Raw genomic sequence first — 17,346 nt, forward strand, 5'->3', positions numbered from 1 at the left:
GAGCTCTGGTGGTTAACTGCTCAGTTGCTAACCAAAAGGTCGGGAGTTCGAGCCCACCAGCTGCTCCACGGGAGAACGATGTGACAGTCTGCTTCCGTAAAGATTACAGCCTTGGAAACCCTATGGGGCAGTTCTCCCCTGTCTTATAGGGTCTCTATGAGTCGGGGTGGACTCAACAGCAATAGGTTGTATCAATACTAGCCTGTTTCTGGACAAATTCATTTGCTTTATTACGGTCTTTATGGGAGCTAATATACTATGGGACTTTTCATTTCAGCAAGTGAGTCAAACTTTCCAAAGTCAGTATCATCCTGTCATTAGCTTAGCCCTAATCACATATACAAGGAGCCCTGGTGGTGCAGTGATTAAGTGCTCAGCTGCTAACCTTAAGGGTTGGCAGGTCAAACTCACCAGCCACTCTGTGGAAGAAAGATGTGGCAACTTGCTTTTGTGAAGATTACAGCCTTGGGAATCCTATGGGGCAGTTCTGCTCTGTCCTACATGATTGCTATGAGTCCGGATCAGCTTGACGGTAGTGGGGTTTTAGCACACGTATTATGTTTGTTTTGTGCGTTTACTTTATATGAAAGTGCTTTTTCTATTTTAAAAACTGCTCCTCCAACAACCGTATGAGGTAAAAAAAAAAAAAACCCATATGAGGTAGATACTGTTATTATTTTCACTTCACGGATGGGGAAATTGAGGCATGGAGAGTTACGTAACTTGCCCAACACTGCAGCACTAGGAAAAGGCAGAGATGGGATTCTAGAGGAGGCAGTTTGGTTCCAAAATCTGTGTTTTTCACTATTTCACTCTACTGCCTCTAGATACCAATTCATTTAAAAAACTTGAGATTCTCAAACCTGGCGTGTCAGAGAACAAAACAGAAGCAAACTGGCCATTCAAAAACAAAAGCCTGCCTCCTCATGAGCTGGGCTGGGCTGGGCTTTGCTCTTCAGTTCCTGTGAAATGAGATAAAACAAGAGCATGGTGTTTATAGAATAATATAAAATCATCAGCCTGCTCCTGCCCCCACTATCTTTATCTAACTCAGGACAGAAATTCGCACAGATCAGATTCAGCTTCAGCCGGGCTCTGCTTGCCAGCCCCAGCAAATCTGCAGTCTGAGGGAGATAGGATTGTCCCTGCTTCCTGATCGGGTGTCTTTTAGGGTTGTGCAGAGCCACCTCGGTCCTGTCAGTTCTGCGCTCTCCCGTTTCAGAAGCTCTCAGCTTCCCCAGTACACGTTTTATTATTCTCTACATTCTGATTTGCCTTTGATAATCCCTTGCCCTTTGAATAAAGCATGCTTTACTTTATGGTAAAATTACTCCCGAGCCACTGGAAAGAGGCTGCCCTTTCTCAACTCCTCCCCTCTGGGCACTAAATAGAAAATAAAAATGACCTGCATTTTGATTGTACAGAGGAGAAAACCCTTTTCATAGTTGTAATGAGAATACGTCTTCTTAGTCACCAAGATATTATTTCACTGTAAACTCAGATTTCCTGATCTCATTTCTGAGGTCAGCTGGCCAATTTTAGAAAAACCCTGAGGGAAAGATGAAGCTTTGAATCTCCCCGGCACCCAATTGGTGAGTCCCCTTGAAATTCCCAGAGGAGGTTCAGCCACAAAGCTGTTGATCTTGCTAGGGTCAGCAGTCACAAACAAGGCCAAGAAATTCCCTTTCTTCCTTCTTCAGCCTTCTTGTCAGCTAAATAAATTAAAACAAAAAACAAAATAGCACTTGTTAAACACTCTGCTTCTAACTGCCTGAAACTTTTGCTCTCTTAGAGACATGACTCCTCCCATTACTGTGTTGTTAATGTTAGATGTTGAGTCGATTTTTGCCTCATAGAGCCCCCATGTGACAGAGTAGAACTGCCCTATAGAGTTTTCTTGGCCCTGGTGGCACAGTGGTTAAAAGCTATACCTGCTAACCAAAAGGTCAGCAGTTCGAATCCACCAGCTGCTCTTTGGAAACCCTATGGGGCAGCTCTACTCTGTCCTCCTGTAGGGTCGCTATGAGTCAAAATCGACTTGATGGCCACGGGATTTTTTTTATTTTATTTTAAATCTTTACAGGAGCAGGTTGCCACGTCTTTCTCCTGAGGAGTTGCCGAGCGGGTTTAAACCACCAGCCTTTTGGTTAGCAGTCAAGAGCTTAGCTGTTGAGCCACCAGGGCTCCTTCCTGTCACTGTACACCCTCAGAATTACCTTCCAGCATAGGAGTTAAAGGCACAGAACATTGGCGTCAGACCAACATGGTTCCAAACCCCCACTATCGGTCACTAGGTGTGTGGTTTGAATCTTTGGCATCAACTGGGATTCCTTCCAGACCCAGTCTGCTGTGTCTTTTTTCCTGGCACCTCTTGACTTTGCTCTTTCCTCTCCTTTCCCATTTTTCCCACTGCCGTCAAGTCGATTCCGACTCATAGTGACCGTATAGGACAGAGTAGAACTGCCCTGTAGGGTTTCCAAGGAGCGCCTGGTGGATTCAAACTGCCGACCTTCTGGTTAGCAGCCATAGCACTTAACCACTATGCCACCAGGGTTTCCCCACCTTAGGTAGCACCCTCATATTTGTATGCTCTAAATCCCCAAATCTGAACTTTCATTTTTCTTATCATAGTACTTATAAGGAGCCCTGGCGGTGCAAACAGTTAAGCACTTGCCTGCTAACCACAAGGCTGGCGGTTCGAACACACCCAGCAGCTGCACAGGAGAAAGGCCTGATGACCTGCTCCTGTAGAGATCACAGCCAAGAAAGCCCCACAGGGCAGTTCTGCTCAGTCATATGGGGTCGCTATGAGTCAAAATTGACTTGACAGCACCTAACAACAACATCATCATAGTATTTATCTCACCACACTGTAACTACTTATTAACTTGTCCATCTTCACCATCCATGTATAAATTCTGTGAGAAAAGAATCCTATTTATAGAAATCACTGTTGTATCCCTGCCTCCTCCCACAAATAGGCTTTACCGTTGACAGTTGAATAAATAAATGAATTCTTAGATTGCTAAAACAACTGCCTCCAGACTTCCCGCTAATAAATTTTTTCTGCTGTCATCAAACTAATATAAAATACTGCTTTCATCATCTTTCTCTTCTGCTCAGGAATCCACGACATCTTCCTACTGCCCTCTCATCAGGTCTAAATAATGAGACTTATTTTACCAGGTCCTTGGTCAGTTGGCTCCACCCTGCCCTTCAGCCTTCTTTCTGCTACATCCCAACCTGCACCTTGGCTCCTGTCCTGAAGCTCTCACCATTACTCTCCCTGAGGCCCTAGAAATTCCAGTCTCCATGTCTTAAGCCATGCCATTGTCTCTCCCTCCCATTGATATCAACTGATCCTCAAAAATCCAGCTCAAGTCCTCCTTCTTCTGTGAAGCCCCCTGAACTTTTCTCATCTACACTGACCTCTGTCTTCTTTGATCTTTTGTTGACCTTCAGTTTAATGCTTTAATGATCCCGCTTATGGAAGTTTTGCCCATCCACCTGGATTATAATATCTTTGAGGACAGCAGCCATATTTTATAGGTGTTCTGCGTCCAACATAGCTCCTAGTTTAGGGGTGACTTCACTCCAGCTCCTGTTCACCTTTCAACCCTGCCCATCCATAGCCTTTTTTTTCTTTAACTTCAAGTAGGCTATATTAAATATCTTCTGAACAAATCTTAACTTTTTTATTCTGTTTTAAGGGAATTTTTTTTCTTCTCCATTTTTATTACTTTGAGTGTGTTAAATCGTACTCAACAGCTCCTTGCTCCCCTGTTGTTGTTGTTGTTAGTGATTGTTGAGTCTCCTCCAACTCATGGCAACCTTACATACAGCAGAACAAAACATTGCCTGGTCCTACGACATCTTCTTGGTCGTTGGTATGCTGGAGTCCATTGTTGCAGTTATTGTATGGTGTCTTCCAACCTAAGGAGGCTCATCTTCCTTGCTCCCCTACCTCTCCTATAACATCCAGCATACTATTACAATCTCTAGCATCCCAGACGCCTGATAGGCATGTAGGATAACCCCTAGTATCAAATTGTCCATGTCAGAATGTATAGAATGGTGGATGAGCTCTCCAAGCAGATACTAGAGCCTGCTGAGACCATGCAAAGAAATCTGTAGAAGCTCAGTAGATTTGAGCTCTCATCACTGTGAACTGCTGTGGAAGTCCAGGGTTGGCCATAGGTCCTACCTTGGACCAACATCAGACAACCAGCCTTTCAGGAAGCAGGGTAGCTATAGGCTCCTCTACCTCCAGAGGGTTTTCCATATTTCTGGGGAGAGTCCAGCATGTATAGAACAGTAGGGGCAGAAACCTCCTTATTTCTCTGAGGATCCCTGGCCTAGATCAGTGCTTCTCAAACATTAACGTGCATAGGAATCACATGGAGGTGATCTTGAATGCAGATTCTGAGTCAGTAGGTTTGGTGCGGGGCCTGAAAGTTTGCATTTCTAACAAGCTCCCTGATGTGGATGCTGCCTGCCCAGGGACCATGCTTTGAGTAGCAATGGTTGGTCTAGAATAGATACGTCCTTGTTCCTTGAACTTCAGGGAGTGGGTCAGTGTCTCAGAAAGTCTCCTCCCATACACACTGTCACTCATTTAGCCTCTCCTGCAAGCATTTGCCTAAGTCTGTCTTTAACTCTTTTTCCAACAGCATATCTAAGTTTTGCAACCATAGACACCAGCCAGGAGAATATATATTCCATGCAGAAAATGATGATGCCCAGTTCACAAAAATGTTTACACTGAATATAAAGAGTAAGTAAAATTGTCAAAAACTTTAATTTTTCTTTTAAAACTCCTTAATGCTTTATTAACCATAATCAGAAAGAGCTAAGCAATGGCTTAGAAGGGGTGCTACGAAACTGTTTTTAAGTGCTTGTGTGTTCTGAAATTTTGCTCTCATATCCACTGGCTGGGGTTACATCTCTTTCTGTTTTTATCCCCAGAAGCTAAAAGACTTATTCTGTATCCTCATAGAATGTGCTTTAGTATTGCGACTTTCTTGACTTCTAGCCCTTTGCAAGGCCATGTTGAGGAAAAGTCTTTATTACCTCCCATTTGTTTGTCCTTAATAATTTTAAGTGTTTTTGACCTATAAAGATATGAGAGAATGTTTTGTCGAACCTGTATGCAGATAGCTTCTCCTCGAGCTAAGGATCATGTGCTGATAACTACGCGTCTACTGCGCCTCAGTTCTGGACAGGACAGCCTAGCAATGGAAAAGTGCTGTTCAGCAGCTAGGTGTTAGGGCTGCCTGTGATGATCTCATTGCCCAGGAAGGAGGGGGAAAGAGAGTGTAACCAGAGGAATAATGAGGGAAGACTGGAGGCTGCCAGAAGCACAAGGTGCCCTGGCCGAATGGGCAGACTATACCAGAAGCCAATTTTGAAACCATTTCCCAAGAGTACCATACTACATGAGCTCATTTTAAAAAATTGGTTTGTTGTTAGGTGCCATTGAGTCATTTCCAATTCACAAGGACAACTATGCGCAACAAAACACTGCCCTGTCCTGCACCATTCTCACAATCGTCGCCATGTTTGAGGCCATTGTTACAGCCACTGTGTCAATCCATCCCATTGAGGCTTCCTCTTTTTCGCTGACCCTCTACTTTACCAAGTATCTTAGTTGTGTAGTGCTGCTATAACAGAAATACCACAAGTGGGTGCTTTTAACAAACAGAAATTTATTTTCTCACAGTTTAGGAGGCTAGAAGTCTGAATTCAGGGTGCCGGCTTTAGGGGAAGGCTTTCTCTCTCTGTCGGCTCTGGAGGCAGGTACTTGTCTCTTCCGAGCTTCTGCTCCTGGGCAATCTTCAAGTGGTTTAGCATGTGTCTTCCCTCATCTCTGCTTCCTACTCTGCCTAATCACCTTAGTTTACATCTCAAAGATGATTGGTTTCAGATGCACCCTTATAGCCTCATTAACATAATAAAGAAAACCTTATTCCCAAATGGGATTACATCCACCAGTATAGGGTTGAGGAATTAGAACACACATTTTTGGGGAGACACCCCCCATAACACCAAGCATGATGTCCTTCTCCAGGGACTGATCCCTCCTGATAACGTGTCCAAAGTGAGACAAAGTCGCACCATCCTGGCTTCTAAGGAGCATTCTGGCTGTAACTTCTTCCAATCACCCAGAGATTGTTTTAGCATAGTGAAAATATATATAACCACACCCAGGGACTCCAAGAAATCCGAAGTTGGCGCCTTACCCATCAGAGAGTAAATTGCAGTCAGAACCTGGATTGCATTTTGTGGCCCAAAACGCCCTAATCTCTTGCTGGACTAACAGAATCCTCTGCCATCTTTGTGTACGTTTTTGGTGCTTTCTCAATCAGTTTTTCTTATGGTCAGCTGTGTTCACATGTGAACCCAGCACAGGAAGGGGAGCGCCCCTCCCACCAAAATATATACGTAACAAAACGTTTACAAATTCAACATTTTTTACATGTACCACTCAGTGACATTGATTACATTCATCATGTTGGGCAACCGTCACCACTATCCATTTCCAAATTTCTCCACCACCATTAACAGAAGCTTGGGGCCCCCTAAGCTAAGACTTCCCCTTCCCCCTTCCCTCCTGTCCCTGGTGACCACTCGTAAGTTTTCGCCTCTGTGTTAGATTGAATTATGTCCCCCCAAAATATCCGTTAACTTGCTAGGCCATGATTCCCAGTATTGTATGATCATCCTCAGTTTTGTCATCTGATGTGATTTCCCTATGTGTTGTAAATCCTGTCTCTATGATGTTGATGAGATGGATTAGCCGCAGTTATACCGATGAGATCTACAAGATTAGATTGTGTCTTAAGCCAATCTGTTTTGAGATGTAAAAGAGAGAAGCGAGCAGAGAGACGGGGGACCTCGTACCACCAAGAAAGCAGCACTGGGAGCACAGCGCATCCTTTGGACCTGGGGTCCTTACATCTGAGAAGGTCCTAGACCAGGGGAAGATTGATGACAAGGACCTTCCTCCAGAGCTGACAGAGACAGCCTTCCCCTGGAGCTGTTGCCCTGAATTTGGAGTTGTAGCCTACTAGACTGTGAGAGAATAAGTTTCTCTTTGTTAAAGCTGTCCACTTGTGGTATTTCTGTTACAGCACCACTAGATGACTGAGAGAGTCTCTCTGCGTTTGCCAATTCTAGATACAGTATTTCATATAAGTGGGAGCATGCAATATTTGTCCTTTCGCATCTGACTTATTTCACTCAGCATCACATTTTCAAGGTTCGTGCATGTTGCAGCATGCATCAGAACTTCATTTCTCTTACGTGAACTTATTTTACGTGTTCTTCTCTGCAGGGAAGCCTCAAGTGCTGGCTGAGGCATCAACAAGTCAGGCCTCTTGTTCTTCTGACGGATACCCATTACCATCTTGGACCTGGAAGAAGTGCTCGGAGAAGTCTCCCAAGTAATACGAATATTGACTTATCTTGTAATTGGAAGGACATAAAGCTCATACTCTCTCTGACATAGTGACTATTTCTCATGAGTACAGTTTAAGAAGGAACAATGAAATCTTTAAGATTATCTTCTGAATCAACCATCATTCTCAATTGTCATAGATTGTTTCTGATAACTTATAAATTGATGAATCTCTTAGTAGAGCTCACCAAAGAAACCCTGGCTTCCACCCTGATGACTCCCACCTAGCTAATTTTTCTGTCTACCATGTCTTTTCAGCTGCACAGAAGAAATCACAGAAGGAATTTGGAATAAAAAGGCTCACAGAAAAGTATTTGGACGATGGGTATCAAGTAGTACCCTCAACATCAGTGAGGCAGTCAAAGGTTTCCTGGTCAAGTGTTGTGCATACAATTCCATGGGCTCGTCTTGTGAAACAATCCCTTTAAACTCGCCAGGTACACAACCGTTGCCATTGTACTACAGCTCTGTAAGGAATTCCCCACTGGCAAGTTAGTCCCTGATGCTGCCTTACATTGGGGGAATTTTCCAAGAGAATGTAGGAGGAAAGAAGGCTTTGAGTCAAGCAAGAATCCCCACTGACATAAACAGTTTTGTAGTTATGATCCTGAGTTGTAGTCGTGTAGGTAGAGCCATGAGCTCTCAGCATTATGCACATCAACTGAAAGGTGAAATCCTAGTAAGTGATTTGGGCCTCCATCATGGTCCCTTTTGGCTAACATCCTTCGTTTGCCATTAGCCTGCTGTCCTATAATTTTTACTTATTTTTTAATGTTTTCCTAAATTAAACGATTCTGAAACTTAAATGCCTACACTGACAGTTTGGAACCGCTAGCCCCCCAAAACTAACTTCTCCATATTCATATGTCTGAGGGAGCACAAACCTCTTTTTTATCTGACTTGCACACCCTGAGCGTTTAAATAGATGTAATTCTTAGAACCTTAATGAATGATGTTTTACTGAAATAAAATTTTAATAGGCTTTTAGCACAGTTTCAGGTTTATAGATCTATTGTGCAGAAATTTCTGTAGAGATTGCCCATAAACTGTTCTCTTCCACCCCACCCCATTGTTTCTCCCTTATGAACTTCTTACATTCCTGTGGTGCCTTTGTTACAGTTGATGGACCAATATTGATACATTATTATTAACTAAAGTCCACAGCTTACATTAGGGTTCACTCTCTGTGCCGTACAGTCCTATGGGTTTTGACAAATGTGTAATGTCATGGCCCCACCATAAATCCCTTGTGTTCTACCTGCTCATCCCTCCCTCCCCCCAACCCCTGGCAACTGCTAATCTTTTTGTTGTCTCTATAGTTTGTTTTTTTTTTTTATAGTTTGTCCTAAGGAGCCCTGGTGGCACAGTGGTGCTAACCAAAATGTTGGCGGTTTGAACCCACCAGCTGCTCCACCAGAGAAAGATGTGGCAGTCTGCTTCCATAAAGATTACGGCCTTGGAAACCGTATGGGGCAGTTCTACTCTGTCCTATAGGGTTGCTATGAATCAGAATTGACTCGATGGCAGTGGATTTATTTATTTTTTTTAATAGATTTTCTTTTCCAGGATGTCATGTAATAGGAATTGTACAGTACTTAGCTTTTTCAGACTGGCTTCTTTAACTTAGCAATATGCATTTAAGCTTCCTAAATGGCTTTTTAAAAATGTGTTCAGAAACATTGGAAACTTCTAGGGAGGAAATCGCTTTTCAATTTGTCCTTTATGTGAACATTACCAGGTTTTCTGTGGGACTTAGAATGTATGTAGAATGCTTGTAAGGACTGAAAATAATGGCTACTCAAACAAGGGTGGGGGAGATTATAATGAACCATTCTTCTATTTGTGATGCTAACAGGAGTGCTTATTCACTGCTCTCTGGCACTGTTGTTGCAGGCCCCTTCTCCTTCATCCAAGACAACATCTCATTCTACACAACAATTGGACTTTGTCTTCTCTTCATTGCAGTTTTGACTATGCTACTTTACCACAAGTACAAAAAGGTAAAAGCCAAGGTCAAATTCATCCTTGCTCCCTGTTTCTGCAGACTTGTCTGTTCTTAACAGATTCCTTCTTTCACCCCTGCAGCAATTTAGGTATGAAAGCCAGCTGCAAATGGTACAGGTGACTGGCTCATTGGACAATGAGTACTTCTACATTGATTTCAGAGAATTTGAGTATGATCTCAAATGGGAGTTTCCAAGAGAAAATTTAGAATTTGGTAAGAACTGACTGTTGCGAATGTTTCTGTAGCAATTCTTTCCTGTTAGGAAACTTTTCAAACGCACTCCCTCATCGTTTATCTTACAGGGAAGGTGCTAGGATCCGGTGCTTTTGGCAAAGTGATGAATGCAACAGCTTATGGAATTAGTAAAACAGGAGTCTCAATCCAGGTTGCAGTCAAAATGCTGAAAGGTACAGTAAAGCAGAATGTGTTAACAATGATGCACAAAGACGGGGGCACAGTCTCCCACCTACTCCTTCTCCCCATTTTCCATCATTTTTTAAAAATAAAATTTTATCATATTTTCAATGAAGGTTTACACAATGGTTTAGGTTCCCATACAATAATTTCTACAGAAGTTGTTTGGTGACACTGGCTTCATTCTTCACAACGTGTGAACATTCACATGATTTCCATTCTGGTTGTTCCATTTCCGTTATCTGGTTTCCCTGCCCACTTACTTTCTCATCTTTGTTTTAAAGTGATTGTTGACTGTTTGTCTCATATAAGTGATTTTTGTAAAGGAGCACAGTACTTATGAGTGATATTCATTATTTTTTTGAGCCAATTTGTTATTTAGCTACAAGGTAACATCAGAGGTTAATTTCAGTTCAAGGCTTGAAGAGTATCTCAGGGCACTAATCTCTGGGAGTCCCCAAGTCTCAACCAGTCCAGTAGGTCTGCTTGTTTTGTTTTTTAGAAATTTGAGGTTTTGGTCCACATTTTTGTCCCATTCTATCAGGGTCCATCTATTGTGGCCCTGATTAGAACAGTTGGTAGTAGTAACTGGACACGATCTAGTTCTTCTGGTCTCAGAGTAGATGAGGTTGTGGTTCATGTAGACTGTTTGTCCTGTAGACTAGTTTCGTCTTTGAGTCTTTGGTTTTCCATAATTTTTTTTATGGTTATTGCCAGCCGTGCTTCCAGGTTGGAGGTAGTGTCAACCAAGTCATGAATACAAAAAAGCTTTGGTGCACTCCCCCTCCCCGCTTCCTCTTCTCTGTGTAGTTTCTATTTGCTTCAATTTGGGGATGTAGTTGCTTTAGGCAGATGCTCTTTCTTACATTGTTGACATATACTCTTGGTGTTGCTGTGGTTGTATGTCATCCAGTTGATTTTGACTCATAGTGACCCCATGTGACAGAGTAGAACTGCCCCATGAGGTTTCCTAGGCTGTAATCTTTATGGGAGCAGAGCACCAGGTCTTTTCTCCTGCAGAGTGGCTGGTGAGTTTGAACCACCAACCTTTTGGTTAACAGCTGAGCACTTAAGCAGTGTGCAACCTGGGCTTCCAAACTCTGGGTAGATGCACAAATCGAAGCCCTCTGTATCCTCTCTTCCCATTCATTGCTCCATCCACCCCAATCTGGCATCCGCCCCCTTCACTCCACCAACTGCCTCTTGCTAAGGTGATCAATGACGAAAGTGGTCGCTGTTGGGTGAACTAAGTCCAGTGGGCATTTATTTACCCTATATTCACTCTTATATCCTTCTATATTCTCTATGTTGTTGTTGTGTGCCATCAAGTCGATTGCAACTCTTAGCGACCCTATATGACAGGGTAGAACGGCCCTATAGGGTTTCCTAGGCCAGATCTTTTCTCCCATGGAGTGGCTGGTGGGTTCAAGTTGCCAACCTTTCAGTTAGCAGCCAAGCGTTTACCCACTGTATCACCAGAAATTCTCTATACTGGAGCCGAAGTGGTGCTTATGAAATGCAAAACTGATCATATCGTTTTGCTACTTAAAATTTCCAGTGGTTTTCAATTACTCTGAAAATGGTCTACCCAGCCTTGCATGAATTATCCACTGCTTACCTTTCTCTTCTCACTCTCAGCTGCCAGCACACTGGCCTTCTTTCAGTTCCTGCAGAGCACCGTGCTCCTTCCCACCCCTGGGCCTTTGCACAGGCTGGTCCTGTTTAGCCTTTCCCCTTCACTTAGGTATCTCCCATTCCTCTTTCAGAGCTAAGCTTAAATACCATTTCATCAGGGAAGCCATCTCTGACACCACCGAGGAGCACATGTCCCTTGCTATATGTTTTCCTAGCTCCCTGTAGACTTTTTTCATAGAATTTATTATAATTATGATTACATAGTTGTTTAATTATTCAGTTAATGTCTTACCTGTCTCATTAGTCTATAAGCCTTATAAGGGTGAGGTCTATGTCTGTTTTGCCATGTCCTCTTCTTTCTCAACTTTTGCCCATTCTGTTACTTTGGTCTGGAATGTTCTTCTCCATCCCCCACCCCCACTGTGAATTCATCTAGCTAATTCTTATTATTCTTCAGGCCTCAGCTCAGACATCTGGTGCTTCTTTTCCCACCCCTCCAAAGCTAAGTTAAATGTCCATCTTGTGTGACCCCACAGCACCCCTGCGTTCACTTGCACATTGCATTTTTTGCACTATGTTGTAATTCATTTACTTACTGCCCTTTTCCAGGAGATTCTAAGTTCCAGGAAGAAAGAGCTGCGTCTGGTTTATCATTCATTCCCCACTGCTTAGCACATTGCCTCGTACACAATAGGCTCTCAATAAATATTTGTCAAATGGATGAATGAAAGACATAATGGTATATGAAAGTGTGTTGAAAAGGTTAAACACACCATAAAATATGAACTATTATTTTTTATCATGAGGAAGAGAAAATGGACAATTGAAATCCACATGCCCCTATAAAGGCTGAAGCAGCTGAAGACATTATGTACTAGTGGGTCATGGTGTACACAGTGAAGTAACCCACTCCCAACCAAGCTAAGATCTTGAGGCAAGTCCAAATAGATAACACCAACACCCTGGAAAATCCACCTGAAGAGACAGGATATCTTCCAGGACAAAATAATGGGTCTTAGAAATCTAATCAAGTCTTGATCGAGTGGAAACAAAAGTTACTCTATCTGTCAGAAAGAATATGTTAATAGAAAGCTGGGTGCCTGGAGCCTGCAGAGATAGGGCCAAGGAGCCTTGTCTCCGGAGCTCTGGAGCCAACCGGGGACAGGGGTGCCTGAGCTGCCACATCAGCCTCCATGACAGGAGCCCTTGAAGTTCATCAAAAACTAACCAGTTGCCATCGGGTCAACTCCGACTCCTGGTGACCCCTTGTGTGTCAGAATAGAACTGTGCTCAATAGGGTTTTTTTTTTTTTTTTTATTTAGATGAAGGTTTACAGAACAAACTAGTTTCTCATTAAACAGTTGGTACACATATTGTTCTGTGACATTGATTAACAACCCCACGACATGTCAACACTCTCCCTTCTCAACCTTGGGTTCCCTATTACCAGCTTTCCTGCCCTCCTCTGCCTTCTAGTCCTTGTCCCTGGGCTGGTGTGCCCCTTTAGTCTCATTTTGTTTTATGGGCCTGTCCTATCTTTGGCTGAAGGGTGAACCTCCGGGTGACTTTGTTACTGAGCTGAAAGGGTGTCCAGGGGCCACATTCTCAGGGTTTCTGCAGTCTCTCGCAGGCTAGCAAGTCTGGTCTTTCTTATTGAGTTAGAATTTTGTTCTACATTTTTCTCCAGCTCTGTACGGGACCCTCTATTGTGACCCCTGTCAGAGCACTCACTGATGGTAGCTGGGCACCATCTCGTTGTACTGGACTCAGTCTGGTGGAGGTCCTGGTAGATGTGGTTCATAGTCCTTTGGACTAATCTTTCCCTTATGTCTTTAGTTTTCTTCATTCTTCCTTGCTCCTGAAGGGGTGAGACCAGTGAAGTATTCTAGATGGCTGCTTACAGGCTTTTAAGACCCCACATACTACTCACCGAAGTAGAATGTAGAACGTTTTCTTTATAAATGATATTATGCCAATTGAGCTAAATGTTCCCTGAAACCATGGTCCCCACAGCCCTCAGCCCAGCAGTTCGGTCCCTCAGGGAGTTTGGATGTGTCTATGGCGCTTCCTTGTACAAGTTGTGCTGGCTTCCACAGTGTTGTGTACTCTCTTACCCTTTACAAAGTTACCACTTATCTATTGTCTATTTAGCGTTTTTCCATCCCCACCCCTCCCCTCCCTGGTAACCGTCAAAGATTGTTTCTTTTTGTGTGTAATCCATAGGGTTTTTAATGGCTGACCTTTTGGAAGTAGATCACCTGGCTTTTCTTCCAAGGCACCTCTGGGTGGACTCAAACCACCAACCTTTCAGTCAGCAGCCAAGTGCTGAACTGTTAGCACCATCCAGGGGCTCCTTATCAATAACTACCCTCATGCTGGAATTCTAACAAAGATCGTAAATACAGTTTGCCAGGCTATCTAGATTTTCCTCCAGGGAGATAATACACCGACCAACCAATACATTCCAGGCTGCTCAGCAACTATATTTCTCATTATCAGTTAACGAGTCTCTTGAGAAGTTGGTTTGTGAGAGTCAGTTCTCTTCAGACGCCTCCACACTGGACTCACTGAAAAATGTAAGGCTCTAGACTACGGAGCTGAGGGCCACAGGCTGGAGCTGTGAGGCCTTGCCTGGATGGGTAGCCACCCACCCTTAGTGACACTCCTATCTTATCTCTCTGTGACTACAACAAATCCAGGAGTCAAACACATATATATATATATATATATATATATATATATATATATATATATATATATATATATATATATTTTTTTTTTTTCCCTTTAGCATACATGTTAACTTTTACTATGGAGGAAAATCATGTTTTGTTTTTTTTTTTTGAGCATCTCATTTTCTCTCTTCTTACAACTTTGTATCTAGATAAATAATACATATCCGCTCTCAACTAAGGAATGATTTAATTTATTCAACAACATAATATTCCTGTTTTAGCTGTGTTTCACATGTGTATGCCCTTCCATTCACAGAAAAGGCAGACAGCTCTGAAAAAGAAGCTCTCATGTCAGAACTTAAGATGATGACTCACCTTGGAAGCCATGAGAATATTGTGAACCTTTTGGGGGCATGTACGCTGTCAGGTAATCCATTTCCACTAAAAACACCTGATCAAAGGTATTGTTACCTGAAGATAAAGAGTACATTTGTTCCCATTTTGTTTTTTTTCCTCAGTCAGAGTGGGCCCTCAAACCCAAGTGGCGTTAGACATTGAGCGCTCTCTCTCTCTCTCTCTATATATATATAACCAGACCCAGCGCTGTCGAGTCGATTCTGACTCATAGCAACCCTATAGGACAGAGTAGAACTGCCCCATAGAGTTTCCAAGGAGCGCCTGGTGGATTCGAACTGCCGACCCTTTGGCTAGCAGCTGTAGCACTTAACCACTACGCCACCAGGGTTTCCCTATATATATATATATATGTACATCTATATGGAACCCTGGTGGCGAAGTGGATAAGCTCTCAGCTGCTAACCAAAAGGCTGGCAGTACGAATCTACCAGCCACGCCTTGGAAACTCTATGGGGCAGTTCTACTCTGCCCTGCAGGGCCACTGTAAGTCAAAATCAACTTGATGGCAGAGGGTTTGTTTGTTTTTTATTTTTATTTATTTATTTTTTGGTTTTACACATGTGTATAAGGAGCCCTGGTAGCGCAGTGGTTAAAGTGCTCAGCTGCTTCCCAAAAGGTTGGTGGTGTGAACCCATCAGCTGCTCCACAGGAATAAGATGTAGCAATCTGATTCTGTAAAGATTTACAGCCTTAGAAACTCATGGGGCACTTCTACTCTGTCATGTAGGGTCGCCGTGAGTCAGAATCGACTCGACAGCAGTGGGTTTGGTTTTGATGGATTATACACGTAACCCATGTTATATGTATCTGTCATAGATGTATGTATATATGTATGTATATATAATATGACCTGTAAAGTCGGATAGCTCAATATAAAGAATGCCTATCTCTTACCTACTTTATCGTGATGTATCACATCATTCTTTAAATTTCCTCTTGAAAAACAACACTGCAAGCACATTGTGTGGTATCTGGTTCTGCCTGCTCAGATGGGGCTTCTTCCCCAGGTGTGAAGGCGGCATAAATGCGGTGGAGAGTGGTTACTGGGCACAGCTGGGGGTGCTGCCCCAGGTGGGCTGTCTTCAGATAAGGCATAATCCAGGCAGGATTTCCAAGTTCATTTTCCCAGGCTCTCTGAGGCATGCTTTCTGATTCTCTCACTTCTACTTAGAAATACCCAAGTGATGTGCTCAGAGAGGCTTCTTTCCGTGGGCACTGTGTACAAAATGCAGCTTTCAGGGACAGCCAGCCTGGGGCTGGTGCTAAAAGAAGAGAAAAAAAGAAAATGAATCTAAGAGGGGGTTGGAATATGTCTTTCCTTTCTCAGACAAGCAATAAATCGGCAAGTGTTGACCAAACCCAAAAACCAAACCCACTGCCGTCGAGTTGATTCTGACTCATAGTGTCGACCAAGTGTCCTCAATTCAGCTAGCATCTTAGTCCCAGTTGCAGATTGGAGAATCCAGGTGACCAGTGGTTATTGGTGTAGCTACTTGTATAAAACCACAAAAACCAAACCCATTACGTCAATTTCAACCCATAGCGACCCTAAAGGACAGAGTAGAACTGCCCCATAGAGTTTCCGAGGAGCGCCTGATGGATTCCAACTGCCGACGTTTTGATTAGCAGCCGTAGCACTTAACCACTACACCTCCAGGGTTTCTGGCTACTTGTACGACAAGAGCTAAAGTGAAAGGCAAGAAGATTTTACTTCCCAGGGGCTTTTAAGCAAAAAGCTGAAGTGGAATTTAGAGTCTAAGAAGGGATAGGCTCAGGAAAAGTTGGACTTTCCCAAAGTCAGAGGAGAATCGAGCTCCCCTAGATTATGTTGTCTGATACATAGACTTCTGAGAAAACTGTTTGGTTTTTTTCTACGCCTATAATAAAAACTGTAACTATTTCAGGACCAATCTACTTGATCTTTGAATACTGTTGCTACGGTGATCTTCTCAACTATCTAAGAAGTAAAAGAGAAAAATTTCACAGGACGTGGACAGAGATTTTTAAGGAACACAATTTCAGTTTTTACCCCACTTTCCAATCACAATCAAATCCCAGGTAAGAGACTGGGTCGGGGTTCATAATTACACGTTGTAGAACACAGCTGAAGTGTCCTGGTTAAACAGCCCCTATTGATCAGCTTCTCAAAGCCACAGTCCAGCGTTGTGTGGTCTGTGGGCTCGAAGACCTAGAGTAGTCACTGGTCTTTGCTATAGTTTTCCTGTTGGTCTGGAACGAGTACTTTCCTTCTCCTACAGTACAGGGACTAGAGCTGAGCCAGTCTCTCCCCTTGTACCTAAATCACTCCCTAGACATGTGTTAAGTTTTTGGAAAGGTGCGTTATTAAATCTTTCAGGCCTCCCAGTTATTAGCACACAGATATTGCTAGAAAAAGTTAACACTTCTTCCAAGTCCTTGACATGTTTCTAGAAAGTCAGTTAGGTCCCAGGAGTGTTATACAAAATAGCTCTAAATTCATAAGTTGGATTTTTTTAAAAAATTAGGTTAGATGGACTGACATAACCTGGTGGAGACAGAATAAAGTAGTGATAACTCAACCCAAAAACCCATTGCAGTCAATTCTGACTCATAGTGACCCTATAGGGCAGAGTAGAACTGCCCCACAGGGCTTCCAAGGAGCAGCTGGTGGATTCAAACTGCCGACCTTGTTTGGTTAGCACACGAGCTCTGAACCACTGTGCCACCAGGGCTCCTGGTGGTAACCGGGGGCTAATTATCCAATA

The 17,346-nt window shown here is 43.1% G+C and overlaps 1 protein-coding gene across 10 annotated transcripts in view; it reads left to right on the forward strand.

Moving 5' to 3' along the window:
- The window catches only part of FLT3 (fms related receptor tyrosine kinase 3), a 123,245-nt gene that overhangs the window by 62,248 nt on the left and 43,651 nt on the right, over positions 1-17,346 (forward strand). For all 10 annotated transcript variants that reach the window (XM_064275309.1, XM_064275306.1, XM_064275308.1 and 7 more), the window contains 8 exons: positions 4,671-4,774; positions 7,334-7,442; positions 7,715-7,893; positions 9,350-9,456; positions 9,542-9,674; positions 9,764-9,868; positions 14,502-14,612; positions 16,507-16,660. In XM_064275309.1, the coding sequence (XP_064131379.1) occupies positions 4,671-4,774; positions 7,334-7,442; positions 7,715-7,893; positions 9,350-9,456; positions 9,542-9,674; positions 9,764-9,868; positions 14,502-14,612; positions 16,507-16,660 (1,002 nt within the window). The remainder of the gene's footprint in view (positions 1-4,670; positions 4,775-7,333; positions 7,443-7,714; positions 7,894-9,349; positions 9,457-9,541; positions 9,675-9,763; positions 9,869-14,501; positions 14,613-16,506; positions 16,661-17,346) is intronic.

This window comes from Loxodonta africana, chromosome 23 (genome assembly GCF_030014295.1).
Source record: "Loxodonta africana isolate mLoxAfr1 chromosome 23, mLoxAfr1.hap2, whole genome shotgun sequence".
NCBI lineage: Eukaryota > Metazoa > Chordata > Mammalia > Proboscidea > Elephantidae > Loxodonta > Loxodonta africana.